This window comes from Lutra lutra, chromosome 4 (assembly GCF_902655055.1).
Source record: "Lutra lutra chromosome 4, mLutLut1.2, whole genome shotgun sequence".
Taxonomy (NCBI): Eukaryota; Metazoa; Chordata; class Mammalia; order Carnivora; family Mustelidae; genus Lutra; species Lutra lutra.
Genome location: NC_062281.1, coordinates 186,071,562 through 186,097,440, shown reverse-complemented (window position 1 = coordinate 186,097,440; position 25,879 = coordinate 186,071,562). Strand labels below are relative to the sequence as shown.

Here is a 25,879-nt window from a genome sequence, read left to right as displayed (position 1 = left end):
CCCATGTCCATCCCTACTTCGCCAATTCAAGAACAATACAATTTACCAGATTAACTCTAAGAATATGCAGAAAAAGAATCTTTGTTTTAAAACTGCAAGTGGGATTAAATATCACAAAATTCAAGCTGTTCATAACACCAGCCAAAATTAAGAGAAAAGGAAAATGTACAGAGTTAAATTAAATGTCTCACACTAAATTTTAGAACCATGATACACTTAAGGGAAAATAGGGAAAATGAAATTGGGAGTTCAAAAATAAATCATTAGAACAGATTTTAAATAAATAAATAAGCCTTTCCACTGTCCACAGTACCTTTGATAAGCCGATACCACTGTTTGCAGACAAGGGCTGCAGTTTTGTGCTCCTGGTATGGTGAAAGGAAGGACAGGATATACTCCAAAACCTCTTCTGGCAGTTCAGACATGGACCTGTTATGTCTTGTCTCCTCAGCCTCCAGTGCTGGGTGGGGCTCCTCATCCTGCTCCATTGTCCCTTCCAGCACAGCTTCTTCTTGGTCCACAGCCATGAAACTGTCATCTTCACTGTCCGAGGAGCTGGCCATGACATTCCACTCAAACAGCTATGGTAGGAAATGCACAAACATCAGTATACACTGTCAGAAGCTCTGAAACAACTCAGGCACACACATTCAAGCCACACATGATGTCTTTCAGACCCTCAATGTGAAATTTGTTCCTCAGCCCTTTCCCACACTAGCTGTGAGCCGTCCTCATTTGACAGGTAGAGCTCATATACCAACCCCATCCCAAATATCTAACAAATCCTTACAGGCTTCTGACTGTATTGTTTCTCTCCACTGTAAACCACAATGACAGTCAAGTTCTAGTACAACCATAAAACTAGAAGACTGTTCTCTAACAGTTCTTTTTTTTTTTTTTAAAGATTTTTTTTTTAAATTTTTTAAAGATTTTATTTATTTATTTGACAGAGAGAGATCACAAGTAGGCAGAGAGGCAGGCAGAGAGAGAGAGAGAGAGAGAGAGAGGGAAGCAGGCTCCCTGCTGAGCAGAGAGCCCGATGCGGGACTCGATCCCAGGATCCTGAGATCATGACCTGAGCCGAAGGCAGTGGCTTAACCCACTGAGCCACCCAGGCGCCCCTTTTTTTAAAGATTTTATTCATTCACTTGACAAAGAGAGACCACAAGTAGGCAGAGAGGCAGGCAGGGTGGGGGGGAAGCAGGCTCCCTGCCAAGCAGAGAGCCCAATGTGGGGCTCGATCCCAGGACCCTGAGATCATGACCTGAACCGAAGGCAGTGGCTTAACCCACTGAGCCACCCAGGTGTCCCTCTAACAGCTCTTCTAAGGCAAGTTTCGGACTGGCAGACAGCAAAGGATATAGCAACTAGACTCCCCCTAGGCATGATTCAAGACCTCAAACTTCAAAGGAAAAACAAACCGTGGGTCCTATAAAGAGTAATAAGAGCATTCTGAGGACGTGGATTAAGAAAAGTTTTTCTAGGGGCGCCTGGATGGCTCAGTGGGTTAAGCCTCTGCCTTCGGCTTGGGTCATGATCTCAGGGTCCTGGGATCAAGCCCCACATGGGGCTCTCTGCTCAGCAGGGGAGCCTGCTCCCACCCCCCACCCCCGCCTGCCTCTGGCTACTTGTGATCTCTCTCTCTCTGTCAAATACATAGATAAAATCTTTTAAAAAAAAAGTTTTTCGGGCACCTGGGTGGCTCAATGGGTTCAGCCTCTGCCTTCAGCTCAGATCATGATCTCAGGGTCCTGGGATTGAGTCCCGCATCAGGCTCTCTGCTCGGCAGGGAGCCTGCTTCCTCCTCTCTCTCTCTCTGCCTGCCTCTCTGCCTACTTGTGATCTCTCTCCGTCAAATAAATAAATAAAATCTTTAAAAAAAAAGTTTTTCTAGCTTTTATACAAGGCAATTCACTTAAGAGGAAAACAAATATTCCAAGAATAGGCCTAACTAGCTAAAATATCATATACAAGGCAATATTTGCATTGTCTTGCATCAAAATAGATCCAGGGAGTAAAAAAAAAAAAGAAAAAGAAAAAAAAAAAACAGAAAGAGTATATATGCCCATCAATAATGTAACAGATAAATTGTGTTACATTCACACAGTAAAATTAACACAATGGAATACAGCAAGGAACTACAGGCAGAGAGGAGGGGGAAGCAGGCTCTCTGCTGAGCAGAGAACCTGATGTGGGGCTCAATCCCAGGACCCTGAGATCATGACCCAAGCCGAAGGCAGAGGCCTAAACCACTGAGCCACCCAGGCTCTGCTCAGCCACTGGCTGGGGGCTCCTCCAAAGCTGAGGCCCACCATGAAGGGACTAAAGGATTTCTTTAGTTATACTCCTTACAGATGGGCAGCAAGTTCCTTCCTGAAAGGACATCTGAGTTCATTTTCTTATTTTCTAATAAATCTATTCCCCTTGACCATACATACCTACCCAGATCACTCACTAGGACATTAAAATTTCCAGCATTCCCTCTAACACTGATGCAAAGAATAAAAAATAATGAGAAGAGAAGAGGACTCCTGAAATATACTTGGGGTTTTGAGAAAGATCTGCAATGTTCCAGGGTTGCCTGGCTGGCTGCCAGTAGGACATGCAACTCTTGATCTTGGGGTTGTAAGTTTGAGCCCCACACTGGGTGTAGAGATTACTTAAAATATATATAAATATAAATATAAATGTAAAGATATAGATATAGATATCTGAAATGTTCCAAAAGATGAGGGGGATGGGGAGAGCAAAGAACAGAAACTTTCCCCTCTCATTTCTACCACTCCTGTAATTTATCTAAGAATTATGTATGACATCTTAAAAAACCAGGGGCGCCTGGGTGGCTCAGTGGGTTAAGCCCCTACTTTTGGCTCAGGTCATGATCTCAGGATGCTGGGATTGAGTCCTGCATCGGGCTCTCTGCTCAGCGGGGAGCCTGCTTCCCCCCTCACCTCTGCCTGCCTCTCTGCCTACTTGTGATCTGTCAAATAAATAAAATCTTAAAAGATAAATAAACACTGTAAGAATAATCACATTAAGGAAAATGAAAACACGAATCAGCTCATGAAGTCGCTTCCAAGAAACTCATCTATCAAACTGGCTCACGATACTACACTGTGTCCTAGCAAAGTGGCTGCTAGAATCTTAATGAGATGGTGAACGACTGGTAGCTAATGGAAGTAGGGGGGTAGCCTAAGTTCTCCTAGCTGGGGGAAGAAGGACAATGGCAGAGGGAAGGTGGTGGCAATCCCCTCCATTCCCCAAAAGTTTACTATAGGTTTACTGTAATTGTATTAAATGATCCTAGTTAGTTACCCCCACCTTGGGTGAGCTGTTTTTCCACACGCTTAACTCACTAGAGGAAGGCCTTTCCATTTCCAGCCCTAACTCCTACCCCAAAGAGTTGTCATATAGGGGCACCTGGGTGGCTCAGTGGGTTAAAGCCTCTGCCTTCAGCTCAGGTCGTGATCCCAGGATCCTGGGATAGAGCGCCACATTGGGCTCTCTGCTCAGCAGGGAGCCTGCTTCCCCCTCTCTCTCTGCCTGCCTCTCTGCCTACTTGTGATCTCTGTCAAATAAACAAATAAAATCTTTAAAAAAAGAGAGTAGTCATATAAAATATAAAACAAAAATTAAAAATTTTTTTCTGGCAAAAAAGAAAAAAGGCTAATTTACTACTGGGAAAAAAGAATTACTTCCCATATTCCCTCTTATTCTTTCCCCTGCAAGTTATCATTTCTCAGTTCCCACTGGCTATCTTCCCTAATGTACTGACTTTCTCCTATTTTTAACCCCCACTTGGCTCTGAAATTTACTAGGGAAAAGAATCCAAAGAAACAGAGTCCTTGAATTTGGCTGCATCTTTCACATCTGCACATGGCATCTCGATCGAGTACAGTCGTTCCTTCATTCAACAGTTTGGCAGATGGTGAGGCTAGGGTCGGCTTCAGAACAAACTTGATCAGTTTAGGCTGTAAGAGCTTATTTACAGAATACTATTTTTTTCTCAAGAAAAATAAATGTTTGGGGACGCCTGGGTGGTTCAGTCGGTTAAGCCGCTGCCTTGGGCTCAGGTCATGATCCCAGGGTCCTGGTATTGAGTCCTACATCGGGCTCCTTGCTCAGCGGGGAGCCTGCTTCTCTCTCTTGGCCTCTGCCTGCCACTATGCCTGCTTGTGCACTCTCTCTCTCTGACAAATAAATAAATAAAATCTTTAAGAAAAAGAAAAATAAATGTTTGGCCCAATAAAAACAACTTCACACTCCCTTTCCAAATCTTCTCAAAGTACAATTAGCAAGCAAACATGAAGGGACTCACACTTTTGTAATGTTTTTAAGTGTTTTTTGTTTGTTTGTTTGTTTGTTTTTTTTAAAGATTTTATTTATTTATTTGACAGAGATCACAAGTAGACGGAGAGGCAGGCAGAGAGAGAGAGAGAGAGAGGGAAGCAGGCTCCCTGCTGAGCAGAGAGCCCGATGCGGGACTCGATCCCAGGACCCCGAGATCATGACCTGAGCCGAAGGCAGCGGCTTAACCCACTGAGCCACCCAGGCGCCCCTGTTTTTAAGTTTTAAGTAATTCTCCCATTCAACCATTTCCCTGTCCACAAAAGCACCAAACCCCATGCTCCTGAGGGCATGTTTCCAAACTTGGCCCTGAGCACAGATGCCAATGAGAATACACAGGAATGGGCTCAGATGCGATTCCTCTGTAATTACATGCCCAGTACCAATTTGCACAGTCCTTCATTTTCACTTCCATGATTAGGTAATGAAATCATCACTCATATTCCCACAGGATATGGAGGCCTTCTGAAACAGTTTTTGTTCCTTTCATGCCAAAAGAAGCCCTACAAAACAATTCGCACATAACTGTTGTTAACTCACTGAATGTGGTTTTCATGAAGCCTTTTTTTTTTTTTTTTTTAACATCTTATTTCTTGGGACGCCTGGGTGGCTCAGTTGGATGGGTGGCTGCCTTTGGCTTGGGTCATGATCCCAGGGTCCTGGGATCGAGTTTCACATCAAGCTCCTTGTTCAGTGGAAAGCCGGCTTCTCCCTCTGCCTGCTCTGCCTGCCAGTCCCCCTGCTTGTGCACGTACATGCTCTTTCTCGTGCGCGCGTGCTCCCGCTTTCTCTCTCTCTCTCTGATACATAAATAAATAAATAAATAAAATCTTAAAAAAAAAAAAAGAATAAAGATCTTATTTCTTAAGTAATTTTTACACCCACTGTGGGGCTCAAACTTACAATCATGAGATCAAGAGTCATACCCTGTACAGACTAAGCCAGCCAGGCACCCTAGTTTTCCTGAAGTCTTTTTATTTTATTTTCTTTAAAGTAATTGCTACACCCAACATGGGGCTCAAACCCACAACCCTGAGATCAAGAGTCACACGCTCCACCGACTGAGCCAGCCAGGTACCCTATCATGAAGTCTTTAATAGAAATCTTCCTCATCCTTCACATTTTTGTTAGACCTTATTAGTTTCCCCAGGTTTTTGGAAGAAACCACAAACTGAAGCCAATTTACTGGAATCTGAGCTCTTTTGAGGACAGAGACCATGTCTAGCCATCTTGTCTTGCTAGAACTAGATATGCAAATGAGCCCAAGGTTTATTGAAATTTCTACTTACACCACCCCTGAGCTGACTTTGCATTATTTTATACCAGAAATTACATCATCAGTACATGTGAGAATAGCAGATCCTACCCTTATAGGTCACTGGATGCTGCCAAGATACTTTACTGGTCAAAATGAACATACTCTCTGGTTCCTTGTTTCGACCTTTTAAGGCATACATTGGTCTGATTCCAGAGCCATACCGAGTGACCTTTTGCTGGGTCAAGATGGGTGGTACTAAAGAAACCATTTATTTGGCCCAGTAGTATCACTATTATACTATACTACACTACTATACTATACTATATATAGTATACTATGAGACTACATCCAACTAAATACAAATCACTTTTAAAAATCCAAACACCTTGGGGCACCTGCCTGGCTCAGTCGGTGGAGCATGTGACTCCACCTCAGAGAGCTCAAGCCCCACATTGGGCATAGAGCTTATTTAAAAAAAAAAAAAAAAAAGTGCAGGTGCCTGGATGGCTTAGTCATTAAGCATCTGCCTTTGGCTCAGGTCATGATTCCTGGTCAGGGTCCTGGGATCGAGTCCCCCATTGGGCTCCCTGCTCACCAGAAAGCTACTTCTCCCTCTCCCACTGCCCCTGCTTGTGTTCCTTATCTCTTGAGTCTCTCTGTCAAATAAATGAACAAAATCTTTTTAAAAAATTACATATACCCTGCCCGTCTGAAGTATAAATTAAAGTTAAGATTTCGAGACAGGGAGATCTGGCTACTGTTTCTCCTTGTAACACTGCATGATCTAGGATAGGTCCACACAGAACAACGTGGGAAAACCTCTTTAACCCTAAGTAATGAAAATTCCCTACTTTATGAAGATTCTGTAAAGGTAACAGCTATCAATCAACAACTCTGAACTCCCTGAAGGAAACTGATTAACTTGTGAAGAATTAAAATCAATTCACAGAAATTCAGGATGGGATTGAAACTATTTTGTTACTCAAGTACAAGTTTTTATCAAATCCTAGAACAGTATTTGATTAACTGTGCCTTTGATTTCCACAGAACTAGACATCTGACAATCCTCTTGGAATAAACATGTCTTTATGAAAATCAAAATACACTTCACTTACTAAAAGGAAGCCGAAGGCTTAAAATGCAATCAAGTTTATTCTTCACAATTTCAAAAAGCTAAAAAAGAAAATGCAACAGGGGAACCTCTCACTGACAGTAAGATAAAGCACTGAGACTTCACTGAAGAACATGTGGCTGGCCTGAATGGAAAAGCACCCACAGTCATCTGCAATACGAGGGCTTCTGAGGCTTCAGGAGCAAAGCAGCAACCCTGCACACAGTTAATGTGAACTCATGAAGTCACCCACCTCAGCAGCATTCATATTAGCTAAAAGGTATCGGATACTACACCTGAAAATATAAAATACTGTTAAATGAAGGCCACAATAGGATTCAATCTAAGACGATAACAAGCCTTGTTAATATACCACATTATCATTCTACTAACTTGAATGAATAAGTTATAGAAAACGGTAAACCAAAAATTTCCACCTTCATGCATTCAATAAATATCAACGGAACATTTACTATACATGAAAATACTGTGCTTACATCCCATGGGAGTTAAAAAGAAGAGGACATTCCAGGGTGCCTGGGTGGCTCCGTCGGTTAAGCACCTGATTTTGGTTTCAGCTCAGGTTATGGTCTCATGGGTCAAGGATGGAGCCCTGCACGCGGCTCCATGCTCAGCAGGGCGTCTGCTTGAAGATCCTCTCCCCTTGCCCCTGTCCCTACTTGCATGCACGTTCTCTCTCTCCCTTAAATAAATAAATAAATAAATAAATAAATAAAAAGCAAAACCAAAAGAGGATATGCCACTATTTCCTCTCAAGGACATTAACCTGGTGAGAGCCAAAGACACATAAATAATGAATACCAACACAGGACACACCTGTGCTACAAACAAGCTTTAGCAGTTCAGGGAAGGAGGAGATGGCTTCCAACTAGTCTGAGCAAGAAATTACACAAAGGCAAGCATTTCAACGTTGAAGAATAGGAAGGACTTCAGAGAATGAAATGGGAGAAGGTGGAGGGATAAAGACATATCTCTTAAAATGATATTCTTGCTACTTATGGAATCATCTTTAGGACAAAGGGCAAAAACTATTTTTTCACCATTTGCACATACTACTTAATATTTTATCTATAACAATAGCTCATAATCTGGAGACGCCTTGGTTCCTGACAGTCAATGTTTTGACTAAGTCTAGAAATAGAGTCATTTGGCATAACTGCTGTTGCTATTAGCAAACTGTGAGCTATTTTGACAAGCAAATTCAGAGCGCTGTTTCTACAAAGCATTCCAAACCTAGTAAGAGATATCAGGGGCAGTAAGCTTTTTTTTTTTAAGTGGTTAACTCATCAACGTGTCATCTAAGATCTGCTTTAATGAAATCGAAAAATATTTTCCCAAACTACCCACTTAGTATACTTTCATTCTTTACAATGGCTGATATTAGACTTTTATAGAGTAGCAGAAATGGACCAGGTCTCAGGGCATTCTCCATATTCATATGTAGCAGCAAAGGCCTTTGTCACTACCAAGTATATGGTCAAGAAAAATGTACTGGTTTCATATCACAAATGGAAATACTCTAGGATCTGAAAATTCCATATGGAGGAACTACACATTCTAGGTTCAACGAAATGTTTCATTTGGTAGAAAGAATACAACAGAACTTTAATACCCAAATTTGTATTTTGTGAGAGCTAAATTTTTAGATTTTTTTTAATTTTTAGATTTTAAGACAATGATAATGTACAAAATATAGAATAATTAGGATTGCAATAATTTAACACATAGTAATTTTAAACAAAATGCTTTCATTTGAAGTACAGTATGAATCAGAGAGGAGTTAGAGGAGAAAAAAGGTACATTAAAGGGTGTATTATTCTGGGTTCGGAAATTTTTTTCCTTCTCAAAAATAATTATTTAAGGGTGCCTGGGTGGATTAGTTGGTTAAGCATCTGCCTTTGGGGTCAGGTCATGATTCTGGAGTCCTAGGATCGAGTCCCACATCAGGCTCCCTGCTCCATAGAGAGCCCACCTCTCCCTTTGCCTCTCTGTCTCTCATGAATAAATAAAATCTTTAGAAAGTAGTATTTAAGAAAGAAAAATGCAAAAGGGGCAAATAACCATACTATAACAGTAGTAAACTGTATTAACTCAAAATTGACTCCATCAGGCTACAGAAATGCTCAGAACTTACCTACTTCTTCCTCTCTGCCCCCACAATACTAACTACCTGCCAGCAGTACCAGGAATTACTCCACTGCAGCTGTCTGTCTGCCTTCTCCTCTCCTCTTAGGACATAAAAGAAATTTGTTTTCTGCATCCATACAAGAGCTCAGCAAATAAGCAAATACAACTTTATGAATTCATTTTAAAGTCAATGACAAGGGGCACCTGGGTGGCTCACTGGGTTTATTAAGCCTGTGCCTTCAGCTCAGGTCATGATCTCAGGGTCCTGGGATGGAGCCCTGCATCAGCAGGGAGCCTGCTTCCCCCTCGCCTGCTGCCTGCCTCTCTGCCTACTTGTGATCTCTCTCCCTCTCTCTGTCAAATAAATAGAATAAAATAACTTAAAAAAATAAATAAATAAAGTCAATGACAAAACCTACATATTAATTCCTACATATTCTGATGGAAAAAAAACAAACTTCATATCAAAAAGTAAAATTTAAAAAAACAAAAACAGTTCAGATGGCTAAAGACTAATAAAACTGGAAGATAGAGGCTAGAAACAGGCATGAAATGGGAATTTTTTTTTTTTTTTAAGATTTTATTTATTTGCCAGAGAAAGAGGGAGCACAAGCAGGGGGAGCAGCACGCAGAGCAGGCAGAGGGAGAAGCAGGCTCCCTGCTGAGCAGGAAGCTGGATCCCAGGACTCTGGGATCACCACCTGAACTGATCGCAGATGCTCAACCAACTGAGCCACCCAGGTGCCCAAATCACTACTACTTTTTTTTTTTTTAAGATTCTACTTAACCATTTGACAGATAGAGATCACAAGTAAGCAGAGAGGCAGGCAGAGAGAGAGGAGGAAGCAGGCTCCCCGCCGAGCAGAGAGCCCCATGCGAGGCTTGATCCCAGGACCCTGGGATCATGACCCGAGCTGAAGGCAGAGGCTTTAACCCACTGAGCCACCCAGGCGCCCCATCACTACTACTTTTAAGATGTTCAGATTTTTCTGCCATTGTGCACTTTCCTTCTGACAATGAGAGAGGAGTATGCAAAAACCACTGCAGGCCAGGATTCTTTAGCCTTTTGTGGAAAGATCGTATCACAATGGTTTCCCAGACTTATGAATTTCACAAATCAGCAATTTTTTTAGACTGACATAGGGTCAACAAATTTCTATTTTCCCAAGTAAGGACAAGGAAAAGAAAAAAAAAAAGACACCACACACACAAATCCTACCATCTAAATATCATAGCTTCACAAAGGAGAATTAAAAACCTGAACAAGGTAGAAGATCATAATCGTTCAATAAAAGCTTTCCCCAACAAGAAAGGAAATCTTACACACACATGTGCACACACCCTCAAGACAATGAGGGTGAACGAGTATTTTTGGGAACCATTACTGTGGCATGGTATTTCAATTTAAAACTTTGCTTTAGGGCACCTGGGTGGCTCAGATGGTTGGGCGACTGCCATCCTGGAGTCCTGGGATCGAGCCCCCCACTGGTCTCCCTGCTTGGTGGGGAGTCTGTTTCTCCATCTGACCTGCCCTCTTCTCAAAATCTCAAACAAACAAACAAACAAATAAGTAAATAAAACTTTGCTTTACGTAGGTGGCTCAGTGGGTTAAGCCTCTGCCTTCGGCTCAGGTCATGCCTTCGGGGTCCTGGGATCGAGGCCCATACTGGGCCTGGGGATGCCTGCTTTCTCCTCTCTCTCTATCTGCCCCTCTGCCTACTTGTGATCTCTGTCAAATAAATGAATAATATCTTTTAAAAAAAATTTTTAAATCCCATAATTAAAATAAGTGTTAATCTGAAATTTTTTTATTAAATTTTTAATTTTAATTCAGTATAGTTAACATAGAATGTTATCTTAGTTTCAGGTATACAATATAGTGATTCAACAACCCTATGCATTACTCAGTGCTCATGACGGTAACTGTACTCTTTAATCCCCATCGCCTATTTCCCCAATCCCCCAACCTACCTCTCCTCCAGCAATCATCACCTTGTTCTCTATAGTTAAGACTGTTTCTTGGTTTGTCTATTTTCCTTTGCTCATTTGTTTTATTTTTTAAATTCCATATGAGTGAAATCATGGTATTTGGCTTCCTCTGATTTACTTCACTTAGCGTACCATGTTGTTGCAAAAGTGAGATTTCACTCTTTTTAAAGGCTAAATAATATTCCATTGTAGTGTCTGTGCCTATACTTATATATGTGTACGTATACATGTATATGTGCATACCACATCTTCTCTATTCATTCATCTGCTTATAGACACTTGGGCTGCTTCCATAACCTGGCTGTTGAAAATAACGCTGCAGTAAACATAGCGGTACATGCATCCCTTTGAATTAGTGTTCTTGTATTTTTTTGGGTAAATACCCAGTACTGCAATTACTAATCTTATAGGGTAGTCCTATTTTTAACCTGTTGAGGAACCTCCAAACTGTTCCCCAGAGTGGCTGCACCTGTCTGCATTCCCACCAACAGTGCAAGAAGATTCCTTTTCCCTTCACATCCTCACCAACACTTGTTGTTTCTTGTGTTTTTGATTTTAGCCATCCGCACAAGTGTGACATGATAGCTCACTGTTGTTTTGATTTACATTTCCCTGATGATGAGTGATGCCGAGCATCTATTCATGTGTCAGTTGTAGATCTTCTTTGGAGACATGTCTGTTCATTATCTTCTGCCCCCCCCCTTTATTTCCTGCCTATTTTTTCCCCTATTTTTTAAATGTATCATTTAAAGAGGTGTATAATTTCTTTATATATTTTGGGTATTAACTCTTTATTGGATATGCCATTTGCAAATATCTTCTTCCACTCAGTAGGCTGCCTTTTAGTTTTGATGATTGTTTCCTCTGCGGTACAGAAGCCTTTTATTTTGAAGCAGTCCCTAGAATTTATTTTGCTTTTGTTCCCCTTGCCTGGGAAGCCATATCCAGAAGGATGTTGCTCCTATGCCTGATGTCGGAGAAACTGCTGCCTGTTCTATGATTTTTAGGAGCTCAGGTCTCGAATTTAGATCCTTTTTTTCCCCCTTAAATATTTTATTTATTCATTTGACAGAGAGAGGGAACACAAGCAGGGGCAGAGAGAGAGGGAGAAGCAGGTTTCCCGCTGAGCAGGGAGCCTGATGTGGGGACTGATCCCAGCACTCTGGGATCATGACCTGAACCAAAGGTAGACACTTAATGACCGAGCCACTCAGGTGCCCCTTGCATTCAGATCCTTGGTCCATTCTGAGTTTACTCTTGTGTGTCGTGTAAGAAAGTTCCAGTTTCATTCTTTCGCATGTAGATGTCCAGTTTTCCCAACATCATTTTGTTGAAAAGACTGTCTTTTTCCCATTGCAATATTCTTTCCTCCTCTGCCAAAAGTTAAATCCCATATTTATTAACCATTATATGTGGGTTTATTTCTGAGTTTTTTATTCCGTTCCATTGATCTATGTGTCTATTTTTGTACCAGTACCATACTGTTCTGACTGCTACAGCCTTGTAATTATAGTATCATGTCATCTGCGAATAGGGAAAGTTTTACTTCTTCCTTACCAATTTGGGAGCTTTTTATTTCTTTTTGTTTCTGATTGCTGTGGCTAGGACTTCCACTACTATGTTGAAAGAAGTGGTGAGAGTGGACATCTTTGTCTTGCTTCTAACCCTACGGAAAAAGCTCTCAGTTTTTCCCTTTGAGTATGATGTGAGCTGTGGGTTTTTCATATAAGGCCTATATTATGTTGCGGTATCTTCCCACAGAACCTACTTTGTCAAGAGTTTTTTTAATAAGGAATGGATGTTATACTTTGTCAAATGCTTTTTCTGCATCTATTGAAATGATTATATGGGTTTTTTTTGTTTTTTGGGGTTTTTTTCCCCTAAAGATTCATTTGCTCTAGAGAGAGAGAGAGTAAGCGTGCACACGAGAACGTGCAAGCTGGCAGAGGGGCAGAGAGGGAGGGAGAGGGACAAGCAGACTCTGAGCTGAGCGTGGAGCCCATAGCAGGCCTTGATCCCATGACCCAAGCAGAAACCAAGAGCCTGATGCTCACCTAGGCACTTTTTTAAGTAGGCTCCACTTAAAAATGCCTCAATGCAGGACTTGAACTCATGACACTGAGATCAAGACCTGAGCTGAGATCAAGAGTTGGGTGCTCAACTGACTGAGCCACCCAGGCACCCCATGATCCTATGTTTTTTTCCTTTCTCTTATTGATATGATGTATCATGCTGACTGATTTATGAGCATCAAACCACTGTTGCATTCCAGGAATAAATCTCACTTGATCATGGTGAATGATTTTTTTTAATGCATTGTTGGATTTGGTTTGCTAGTATTTTGTTGAGAATTCTGGCATCCTGTTCATCAGAGATATTTGCCTGTAGTTCTCTTTTTTTGTTGTGTATTAACTCGTTTTGGAATCAGGGTAATGCTGGCCTCATAGAATAAATTCAGAAGTTTTCCTTCCTCTTCTATTTTTTGGAATAGTTTGAGAAGAATAGGCAAGAACTCTTCTGAAATGCTTGGTAGAATTCACCTGTGAAGTTGCCTGATCCTGGACTTTTGTTTGTTGGGAGTTTTTATTACTGATTCAATTTCACTGCTGGTAATTGGTGTATTCAAATTTTCTATTTCTTCCTGTGGTTTTGGTAGGTTACATTTCTAGGAATTTATCCATTTCTTCTAGGTTCTCCAGTTTGTTGGTGAATTTTATATTTATTTATTTATTTAGTGAATTTTAACAAAATTAGCTGTTTCCCGTATGCTGGGAAACCATTTCCTAATGCTACAAAACAGAGGGAATGATGGCTACTGGCAAGAGTACATGAAAGATGAATATAACCTGATTGCTTTCAGCAATATCTTAGCTGCTCTTGGGGAACACCGGTGACACAGCTGACTGTCTGACCCTTGGATTCAACTCTGATCCTGATCTCAGGGTTGTGAGATCAAGCTCTCCGTCAGGCTCTGCCATCAGTACACAGTCTAAGACTCTCTCTCCCTTTCCCTTTTCCTCTGCCCTTCTTCACCCCCTTGGTGTGTGCGCGCGCGCGCTCTCGCGCACACTCTCTCTCAAATAAATAAATCTTAAAAAGATATCTTAGCTGCTCTTTTCATAATGCTTTTTAATTTACAATTTTTCAAATTTTATTTTATTTACTTTTTATTTTTTATTAGATTTTATTTATCTATTTGACAAAGAGAAAGAAAGAGATCACAAGTAGGCAGAGAGGCAGGCAGAGAGACAGGGAGAAAAGTAGGCTCCCTGCTGAGCAGAGAGCCCGACTCAGGGATTGATGCCAGGACCCTGAGATCATGACCTGAGCTGAAGGCAGAGGCTTACTCCACTGAGCCATCCAGGCACCCCAATTTACAATTTTTTTTAACTAATGTGTTTTTCCCCACTAAATTCCTAATGTCTATATATATAAAATTTTTAAGATTTTATCATTTATTTATTTAACAGAGAAAAAGACACAGCGAGAGAGGGAACAAAAGCAGGGGGAGTGGGAGAGGGAGAAGCAGGCCTCCTGCTGAGCAGGAAGCCTGATGTGGGACTCGGTCCCAGGACCCTGGAATCATGACCTGAGCTGAAGGCAGCTGCTTAACCAACCAAACCACTCAGGATCCCCTTCACTGTGCTATTTTATCACTCCCTTACTTCTTCCTTATACCTTTACCACATAAGGATATGAAAGAAAAAATATATTTCTAAGCAATATATTGTTTAGTTGCTGGATGTAGCTGCAGTTCATTTTCACTGTAATGTAAAACTGCTGTATGAAGACATCACAATTTATCCATTCTACTGTTGGAAGAAACCGATGTCTCCAATGCTTGTTCTTATGAAATAATGAGCATTTTTTAGTTTCTGTAGGTTAGGAGTTGCTTTTTTGTTTGTTTGTTTGTTTAAAGATTTCATTTATTATTTGACAGACCGTGAGAGCCCAGGTAGGGGGAGCAGCAGACAAAGGGAAAGAGAGAAGCAAAGCAGGCTCCTCACTGAGCAGGGAGCCAGACTCAGGGATGGACCCCAGGACCCTGGGATCACGACCCAAGCTGAAGGGTAGAGACACAACTGAATGAGCCACCCAGGTGCCCCTAGGAGTTGCTTTCAAACTTTCTCGACAGCAAACACCTAAGAAAGTACATTTTATCTCACAAGTCAGTTCATCTACACATACAGATACATAATTGGGATTGAGTTTCTCAAAATAATACCCTTACAATGAAGTACATTAATATTTTCTGTTGTATTTAACAGTTAAGAAAACTGTTGGCCAAATGCTATTAAACTGCCTTCATTCTTACTACTGGGCTACAAGCCACAGGTTGAAAACAGAGCTCTAGAAGACACATTTAGGAGTACAATGTTTAGGAGTGAAACTGCAGGATATAGGTAGAGACATGTACATTTCTACAGGGTAATGTCAAACTATCTTCCAAAGTCATTATTCCAATTTACACTCCCACCTGCAGTGTATGCAACAAGTGATTTTAACTTAATTTTTTAGAAGTTTATTTATTTTTCAGTAATCTCTTTATCTAACATGGGGCTTGACCTCATGTTCTTCCAACTGAGCCAGCCAAGTGCTCCCATCTGATTTTATTTTAAAATTATGAGTTTTAAAAGTTTATCAAATGTTTTTGCTGTAATTACTAAAATACGTGGTTTTATCAGTTTATTAAGTAAATTATATTAAATTATATATGACTTTACTAATGTTAAAATGAGCTTGCATTCCTCAGATAAAATGAACTAGACCACAATTTACTGTATTTTTTTATAATGCTGGATTCAGTTTGCTAATGTTTGGTTTAGAATTTTTGTATCTACATTCATGAGAGAGACACGGCCTACGATTTTTCTTTCTTATATTATCTATCTCTGGTTTTGGAATCAAAATTATGCTAGTTTTATAAAATGATCTGGGGACTGGGGGCACCTGGGTGGCTCAGTTGGTTAAGCAGCTGCCTTCGACTCGGGTCATGATCCCAGAGTTCTGGGATCGGGCCCCACGTCAGGCTCCCTGCTCAGTAGAGAGCCTGCTTCTCCCTCTTCCTCTGCCTGCTGCTCTGCCTCCTTGTGGTCTCTCTCTATGTCTCTAATAAAAATTAAAAAAAAAAAAAAATGATCTGGGGACTGTTCCTTTTCTCCCTATTGTCTGGAAGAGTTTAAATAAAGGGAATTATCTGCTCATTGAATATTTGGCAGAAATCACTAATACATCTATATAGGCCTAGAGTTTTCTTTGTGAGATTTTTCTGTCCCCAGATTCCATTTCTTGTATAATAGGACTATTTGAGTTTTCTGTTTCTTCTTGAGTCAATTTTGTAAGTCCTATTTTTTTTTCTAGAAATTTACACTTTGGGGCACCTGGGTGGCTCAGTTGGTTAAGCAGCTGCCTTCAGCTCAGGTCATGATCCCAGAGTCCTGGGATCGAGCCCCACATCAGGCTCCTTCCTCAGCAGGGAGTCTGCTTCTCCCCTGCCTGCCTGCCGTTCCCCCTGCTTATGCTTACTCTCTGTCTCTCTCTCGCACTCTGTGTCAAGTAATTAAAAAAAAAGAAAGAAAGAAAGAAAGAAATTTACACTTCATCTAAGAGAAAACACACCAACCAGAATCAACTACAGCTTTCATTACCCATATAATTTAAACTTAAGACTAATGACAAAACACAGAAATAACTATACAGAAATCATCTACATAATTGGTAAATGCCCTTAAACAAGGTATACATCCTCTGAAAACTTTCAATTTATGATGAGCATTTAACTTCTTCTAATCTCCAACAGATGTCACTAAAAACTCCTGTTCACTTATACAGCCCTCATTTTTCTATGACCCGCCTCTAAATTCCATTTTAACTTCCTTTCTTCCCCATTACATGGTACACTACTTTGAGAAAAGAGGCCAACTTGTGTTCATCTTTGCAACATCTGGCAAATTTTTTGGTAAGATTTTATTTAATTATTTGACAGAGAGAGAGAGACAGTGAGAGAGAGAACACAAGCAGAGGGAGTGGGAGAGGAAGAAGCAGGCTTTCTGGCGAGCAGAGAGTCCAATGCAGGGCTGGATCCCAGAACCCTGGGATCATGACCCGGCCAAAGGCAGCTGCTCAACAAGTGAGCCCCACCCAGGCACCCCTGTAACATCTGGCATATTAGTAGGTACCTTATCAATATAAAAACTTTTTTTAAAAGATTTATTTTAGAGAGAAAGAGAATGCAAGTGGGGGGAGGGGCAGGAGGGAGACAGAATCTCAAGTGGACTCCCTGCTGAGTGTGGAGCCTGATGTGTGGCTCAGTCCCAGGACCCATAGATCATGACCTGAGCTGAAATCAGGAGTCAGATGCTCAACCAACTGAGCCACACAGGCACCTCTAAAAACTTTTTTAATGAATGAAGATCACAAGAAGAGGTTAGTGTTACTCATCTCTGGTTGCCATTCTTTTTTTTTTTTTTTTTTTTTTTTAAGATTTTATTTATTTATTTGACAGAGAGAGATCACAAGTAGACAGAGAGGCAAGCAGAGAGAGAGAGGAGGAAGCAGGCTCCCTGCTGAGCAGAGAGCCCGATGCGGGACTCGATCCCAGGACCCTGAGATCATGACCTGAGCCGAAGGCAGCGGCTTAACCCACTGAGCCACCCAGGCGCCCCCTTTTTTTTTTTTTTTAAGATTTTATTTATTTATTTGACAGAGAGAGATCACAAATAGACAGAGAGGCAAGCAGAGAGAGAGAGGAGGAAGCAGGCTCCCTGCTGAGCAGAGAGCCCGATGCGGGACTCGATCCCAGGACCCTGAGATCATGTCTGGTTGCCATTCTTAAGGCAACCAGAGTTGGGTGGAAGAACTCTATTGGATTCTACTCTTATATAGCCCTCCTTGTGACCAAAAGTACAAAGCCATCTGTAAGACAGTCTGCCTTATTTGGGAGTGGAACATAAAATAGGTTCCCTTCATTGATACAGTTACTGGATTAAAAATAAATCTGCCTAAATAAATAAATAAATAAATAAATCTTCAACTACTCACTGTACTTAACTTCTTCCTAACCGAATAAGTCATCTGCCTAAGAATAAAACTATAAAATGAACAAAAGGAATTATACCCAAAAACAAAGGTAAAAATGCCAAGATACTATTCAACACCAGATTCTGAATACCTGGATTCTTTGAAGATAGAACTATTCCTTTATGAAAATCTGCATGTTAGATTTAGGGGCTTAGCTGATTAAAAAACAAAACAAAACAAAAACAAAAAACAAGCACCTGACCCCAAATCACTATCTTTTTTTGTTTTTAATTTTTATTTATTTTTAAAAGATTATTTATTTTATTTGACACAGAGAGAGAGAGAGAGAAAGATAGCGAGAGAGGGAACACAAGGAGGAGGAGTGGGAGAAGGAGAAGCAGACTTCCTGCTAAGCAGGGAGCTGGATATGGGACTCAATCCCAGGACCCTGGGATCATGACCTGAGCCTAAAGTAGACGCTGAACAACTGAACCATCCAGGCACCCCTTTTTATTTATTTGAGAGAAAGAGAAAGCACAAGCATTGGGGGGGGTGGCAGAGGGAGAGAGAGGAGACTCCTCTACTTAGCGGGGAGCCCAATGCAGGACCTCATGCCAGGACCCGGGGATCATGACCTGAACTGAAGGCAGCCACTCACCCAACTGAGCCACCCAGGTACCCTCAAATCACCATTTTAATAGTGAGAAGTCCCAGAAGAAAAACAATAAAGAGAAACCAAAATAAAAAAGATAGATGTTAGGGGTGCCTGGGTGGCTCAGTGAGTTAAGCCTCTGCCTTTGGCTCAGGTCCTGATCTCAGGGTCCTGGGATCGAGCCCCACATCGGGCGCATCAGGCTCTGTTCTCAGCAGGGAGCCTGCTTCCCCTTCTCTCTCTGCCTGCCTCTCTGCCTAGTTGTGATCTCTCTCTGTCAAATAAATAAATAAAATCTTAAGAAAAAAAAAAAAAAAGAACTAAACTGTGACCATTTTGGTAGCTGACTTAACAATAGCTGACTTAATAATCATCATCACAAAACCCTTGCTTACAAGCTATTCTTCCCTTTAGCTAAAGTGAACTATCAATATTTGCTAATATATATTCAGCTTCTGCGTAAATGGAAAACAGAAATGGTAAAAGAGCTGTGTGGCAGAAGCACAATCTTAAGAGGCCTCAGCTGACCTCTGTAACAGGATTTTCTGAAGGCCCGTTTTTTTTTGTTTTTTTTAAGATTGTGTTTATTTATTCATGAGAAACACAGAGAGAGAGGCAGAGGGAAAAGCAGGATCCCCACAGAGCAGGGAACCCAATGAGGGACCCAGGACCCTGGGATTATGACCGGAGTCAAGGCAGATGTTCAACGGACTGAGCCACCCAGGTGCCCTCTGAAGGCCAGTCTTGATCATGCTTTAAGCAAACTCTTAAGATTTTCTATTCCTAGGGGCGCCTGGGTGGCTCAGTGGTTAAGCCGCTGCCTTCGGCTCAGGTCATGATCTCAGGGTCCTGGGATCGGGTCCCGCATCGGGCTCTCTGCTCTGCGGGGAGGCTGCTTCCTCCCCTCTCTCTGCCTGCCTCTCTGCCTGCTTGCGATCTCTCTCTCTCTGTCAAATAAATAAATAAAATCTTAAAAAAAAAAAAAAAGATTTTCTATTCCTTTGGGAATTTTCTTGAAATGATAAAAACACAAAATCCTGAGGAGGAAGTCATTACCCTCTGTTATGGACTGAATGTTTGTGTTCCCCTCAAATTCTTATGTTGAAGCCCTAACCCCGATGGTATGTGGAGATGGGACATTTCTGGAGGTAATAGGGTCAGACAAGTGATAAGGGTAGGGCCCTTAATGGGATTAGGGTCCTTGTAAGAAGAGCCACAAGAGAACTTTCCCTTTCTCCTTCCCTCTCTCCCCCAACTCCCAAATAGGTCGTGAGAGCACACAAGGAGATGGTAGGTACTTACAAGTCAAGAGAAAAGGATTCAGAATGAACACTACCTTGCTAGCACCTTGATCTTAGACATCTCAGTCCAGAAATACATGAAAAATACATTTCTGGTGTTTAAGCCGCATAACCTATGGTATTTTGTCTTGGCCCAAGCCAAGACACTCTCCTTCCAAACACCTCATTAAAAAATGCTAATGTAACACAGGACGTAAGCCACAAGGGATTTACAGCATAATAAACTAACACTTTTTTTTTAAAGATTTTATCTATTTATTTGACAGAGAGACACAGCAAGCGAGGAAACACAAGCAGGGGAAGTGAAAGAGGGAGAAGCAGGCTTCCCACCAAGAGAGCCCGATGCAGGGCTCAATCCCAGGACCCCCAGATCATGACCTGAGCAGAAAGCAGACGCTTAACTGACTGAGCCACCCAGGAGCCCCTAAACGAACATTTTTTTTTTAAGATTTTATTTTTAAGCAATCTCTACAGCCAACATAGAACTCAAACTCACAATCCTGGGATCAAGAGTTGCACACTCCACCAACTGAGCCAGCCAGGTGCCCCAATAAACTAGTATTTTCTTTTTAACGATTTTATTTATTTGACAGAGAGAGAGACAGTGATAGAGGAAATACAAGCAGGGGGAGTGGGAGAGGGAGAAGCAGGCTTCCCGCAGAGCAGGGAGCCCAACATGGGGCTCGATCCCAGGACCCCAGGATCATGACCCAAGCCGAAGGCAGATGCTTCAACTACTAAGCCACCCAGGCACCCCATAGACCAACATTTTAAAGAAAGTATACAGGATGGGTTACTGGTTATATCTCATTACCCTTAATACTTAGTCACTTTTGATGCAGCATATTTTTGCCTTAGAAAAGATCTATTGATTTAGTGATGTCCTTTTATATTGTGTTCCTTTGTCCTCCAAAAAAAAACTATTGATAAATTGACTGATTCTGGGATAACAAACAGGTATGGGAAGGGAGGGAAACGAATGAAATAAAAATGTCACTGCCCCTTAGACACCTTCAGTAAAATATATCACATACAATGAGAGCTTTGTTTATACTTAAAAATGATACTGCGGTGCACCTGACTGGCTCAGTTGATGGTTACGCGACTCAGTCTCCAGGTTAAGGGTTTGAGCCCCATGTTAGGTAGAGAGATTACTTAAAAATGGTATCTTTTTAAAAAAATATTGTACTTATATGTTAAAATTTTTCAATTTCTTCAATACAGTAGGAAAACAGATTATTATTATTATTGAATGAAGGCAGATCAAATATACCTATTTTTCTCCCTCAAAAAAGGAACATCTATGGAACAGATAAAAAGACTTAGTGTATTAAACTTTGATATGTCACCTGGCAGAAAGTAAATAAAATTATCCTTCTGGACCACAGAAGATATATCTTATTTAGTTTAATTCTTCCTATCAACAATACGAATGTTTTGAATTATAAATGAATAAAATTACCAGACAATAGCCTCCAAAGCATTCCAAGGATTTAATAAGATTAATGACTCTTTCTCACAAATTTCAATCCAATCATTTTGAGCTACTTGTTTCTGTAATAGACTCAGCTCTTTTCCCATCTCTGGTCTTCCTGCTGGCCTCCCTGTCTTCCTAAAATACCCTTCTCCTACTTGTCAGCTTGGCAAATTCCTACTTGTTATTTAAGAGCTATTTCTTTTGTGAGATCGATCCTCTCATCCCCTCCGGCTCATTAAGTATTCCTCCTGGCCTTCTATTCATTTTGTACAGTATCTTCATTATCTTAGAGCTATATAAATATTTGTTGCGTTAGGTGGCCTACCAGACCTAAGCCAACATTAGATAAATAACACAGATAGTTCCCACTCTTCATCACTTCACACGTTACAGTTCTACTCATTAATAACGTGCCTAATTAAAATCCATATTTCACTTGTTACTGCTATTGTTTCCAATAAAGGCCAGGCAAAGGCAACAGCACAAAAGGTAATCAAGATTCAACACACACAGCTAGAATTCTGCTTTCAGGCAGACAAAATGCGTTAAGACAGGGGGGTCTAGAACATGTGAAGTGACCAAAGCCAACTGCATTTTCGCATGTGCTGCATCATATTGTACTTCAGATGGGTAATATGAGGGCTGAAAATCTTCAATACCCTAATTTAAATGTAACAGTCCACTTTAAAAGGATGGAGTCAGGAAAACTGATTTCCATCTTTGATCTTTAAATTTGCTGTGATCTGAGAGAAATTGATTTTGCATACTATTATCAATTAGCTGGTTTAAAAAAAAAAATCACAGAAATTTCAAAATGGGGCATTTTGTACCATTTCTATAAAAGCAAGTGAAGACTGGGGCGCCTGGGTGGCTAAGTGGGTTGAAGCCTCTGCCTTCGGCCCAGGTCATGATCCCAGAGTCCTGGGATCGAGCCCCGCGGCGGGCTCTCTGCTCAGCAGGGAGCCTGCTTCCTCCTTTCTCTCTGCCTGCCTCTCTGCCTACTTGTGATCTCTGTCTGTCAAATAAATAAATAAAATCTTAAAAAAAAAAAAGTAGTGAAGATTGTACAAATATAAATGTATTCAAAGAAGCTTATTAATACTGAATTCAGCTAAGGTGCCAGAGTGGCTCAGTCGGTTAAACATCTGCTTTTGGCTCAGGTCATGACCTCCGGTCCTGGGATTAAGTCCTAGCTCCCTGGTCAGCAAAGGGTCTGCTTCTCCCTCTACCCTTCCCACTGCTTGTGATCTCTCCCTCACATTCTCAAATAAATAAAATCTTTAAAATATATATATTGAGTTCAGCTACCAGACAGAAATAATTGAAGGCAAAATTCTGTACTTACTTAAAATTGATTTTACAGACAAAACTAATGCCCTCAGACAAGGAGATGGTAGGTACTTACATGCCCTTAGTAGTATTTGGAGTCAAAGTCCAATTGTATGGTCTGTTCTAAACAGGTGACTTTTAAATATTCTTTAAAAGAAACCCACAAGTAAGAACATAATATAAAACAAACTACTCCTAAATTCACTGCTTCACATGTACTATTCTGGATCAGTTTACAAACTCTAAAATCAAACTGACATACATTTATAGAATTCCCATTCACACAATAACATTGTCATACAGAAGAAAGATGATACTTATGTTATTAAGAGTTAGCTACTTCTCGGGGCGCCTGGGTGGCTCAGTCCTTAAGCACCTGCCTTAGGCTCAGGTCATGATCCCAAGGTCATAGAATTGAGCCCTTCACTGGGCTCCCTGCTAGGCGGGAAGCCTGCTCCGCCCTCTCCCACTTCCCCCTGCCTGTGTTCCCTCTCTCACTATGTCTGTCAAATAAATAAACAAAAATCTTAAAAAAAAAAAAAAAAGAGTTATCTACTTCTCTGTTATTCTTTTAAGCTGCAAACTATAAATCCAAACTTCCGTGAAATTCTAAGCAGAGAGTGAATGAAGTTGAACCATATAGGCAAACAGGTATACAGACATATTCAAATTCTCTTATTCTTATACACTGAAATCCTTTGAATGAAAGCAAACCTCTAATAAATGGGAGTTTTAGAAAGGTAACTATGATCTTGATGTATTATCAAGAAGAAAAGAAAAAATTTTAAGAAATAAATTCCCTAATTTTATATCAAGTTGGTGGCATAACACCACAGAGAAATTAGTTCAAGCAGCTTTAAAATACAGCATTTTTTGACTACATATCTTCTGTGAGTTATATTTAAGTACAAAACCATAGGGCTTGGCTGCCTCAGTTGGTAGAGCATGTGACTCTTGGTCTCAGGATTATGAGTTCAAGCCCCATGTTGGGCACAGAGCTCACTTAAAAAAAAAAAAGTAAGAAAAAAATCCATATAAGAAATAATAAAGCTATACTTAGTCTTATTGTTAGTAATAATACTATCATTATTATTTTGAAACTAATATAGGTAAGGTGTAGGATAAAGCCAACAAATAATTACATTAACAGTATTAAAAACAAAAAATTTAGCATAAACGAAGAGCTATAAGTATAAAACTAAAGAGGGTAAATAAAACCACTGTATTGGGGAACATGGGTGGCTCAGGTTAGTTGGGTGTCTGATTCTTGGTTTCAGTTCAGGTTGTCATCTCGGGAGTCATGGTATCAAGTCCCATGTCAGAGAGCACTTGGTATAGGGTCTGCTTGAGATTCCTCCCGCCCCCATCCCATTCTGCTGCTCCTCCTGCTACTGCTTTCACTCTCTCTCAAATACATAAATAAATTTTTTTAAAAAATAAAAATAAAAACCCTGTAATTGTACATTTGAATCAGAAGTATCAGTAGGAACTCATCTTTTTCAACTCCTGCGGTGGTAGACCATAAAACTCTTCACTGACTCTAGATCTCAGGGTCATGAGTTCAAGCCCCATGTTGGGTGTAGAGATCACATAAAGAAAAGAAAGATTTTTCTAACCCTGTCCACTGAGAAAGGTTCAAAAGCAATGAGTAGCAAAGAATATCCCAGAACCCAGATTGTGGTCTTTATATCCTATTTTCCACAAAAAAGACAGTCTCCTTGGAGAAATGGCTATTTCTAAAATTGGGGCAGGAAATGTACAAGGTGAGCCTGGAACATCTTGTTGTGCCCAAAGCAAGGAGACTATTAAAGACTAATACAGTCTTGTCAAAAGGTCACAGGGCCAAAAAAAAAAGCACTCCCACAGTCCTAAGAGGAAATACTTTAAGCATCAAAACTACAAAAAACAAAAGTGCTATGGATTCAAACATGAAATACATAAAAATCTGTACATTTATAATGCTGCTTAAGAAAATTCATGGTCGGGGCGCTTGGGTGCCTCAGTGGTTTAGTTAAAGCCTCTGCCTTCAGCTTGGGTCATGACCCCAGGGTGCTGGGATCGAGGCTCTCTGCTCAGCAGGGAGCCTGCTTCCTCCTCTCTCTCTGCCCGCCTCTCTGCCTACTTGTGATCTCTGTCTGTCAAATAAATAAATAAAATCTTTTAAAAACTTTTTTAAAAAATTCATGGTCATCAGGGGAGGCTGCTGAAGGGACTAATTCATGATTACTCTCAAATTACTTGAAAAATAAGGGAAAGAATCTCTTTCCTACTTTTCCTATACTAATCACAGGGTAACCAATAGTTAATGTGGTAGAATTCTTTCTGAGAATTCCGTTATAAGAGGGACGACAGAATAAGAAAAGTACCATTTTCCAAACCCTAATTTATAATTAACAAAAGATACTAAAAACACTACATGAAAGGTTGATAGAAAACATTCTAATGGAGAGATCAAGCTACTGTCATCTGAACCCAGAGCTCAGTCTGAAGATGATTAAAAGTGAGACCTCTAGAAATTACACAACATGAGCCAAACAATGGGAAGTATATATAGCATTGCCTCTGAAGTGTTCTTGCTTTAAATTTGTAATTTCATTATTTAGCCTCCAGATTAAGCTAAATGATACCACAAGAAGCAATCAGATAAATGCAACACTATGGGACATTCTGCTATTCAAAAGACTGACTGCCCAGGCTGTCTACCTAGAGGCCATTTTGGATCTCAATGATATGAAGAGGGAACCAAAAGAGCCCATCAACCGAAAGAACCCAGGGTTCAGGGAGGCTGAAGAGTCTAGAACTTCCGGACAAAATTCCAAACAGGAAGGAAGCTACACAGAAAAAGAACTACAAAAATCTGCATTGTATTCCTTGAATCTTTGCTAAGTACTAGACAACACTTGCACAGTAAGTCAGGGTACTGTATGGATGGAGGTTTCTATGATTTGTTCCGCATAGCCCACCACCATGACCTGCACCTCTGCGGGCAGGCTAAAGAATGTTGTTTGTGAGACTTGTGCTGCATTAAGTGACCTTGGGAGTCTGATTAATTGACATTAGCGGGCCTCCTGGTCAGAACCAGCCCTTCTGGTCTGGACACCAAGAGCTATAAATTTTGCCTTGTGTCCCCTCCGGCTCCAGGCTGGGCTGGTCCCCCCCCCCCCCCCAGAATGAAATCCAGGAAGGGAGGCAAACACACCAAGCCCAATGTCCTTGAATACGTAAAGACATGATAACATAGAAATGC

The 25,879-nt window shown here is 40.8% G+C and overlaps 1 protein-coding gene across 1 annotated transcript in view; it reads right to left on the bottom strand.

Moving 5' to 3' along the window:
• The window catches only part of FBXO42 (F-box protein 42), a 107,043-nt gene that overhangs the window by 48,739 nt on the left and 32,425 nt on the right, over positions 1-25,879 (bottom strand). The window contains exon 2 of the mRNA XM_047726053.1: positions 314-581. Within this exon, the coding sequence (XP_047582009.1) occupies positions 314-563 (250 nt within the window). The 5' untranslated portion in view covers positions 564-581. The remainder of the gene's footprint in view (positions 1-313; positions 582-25,879) is intronic.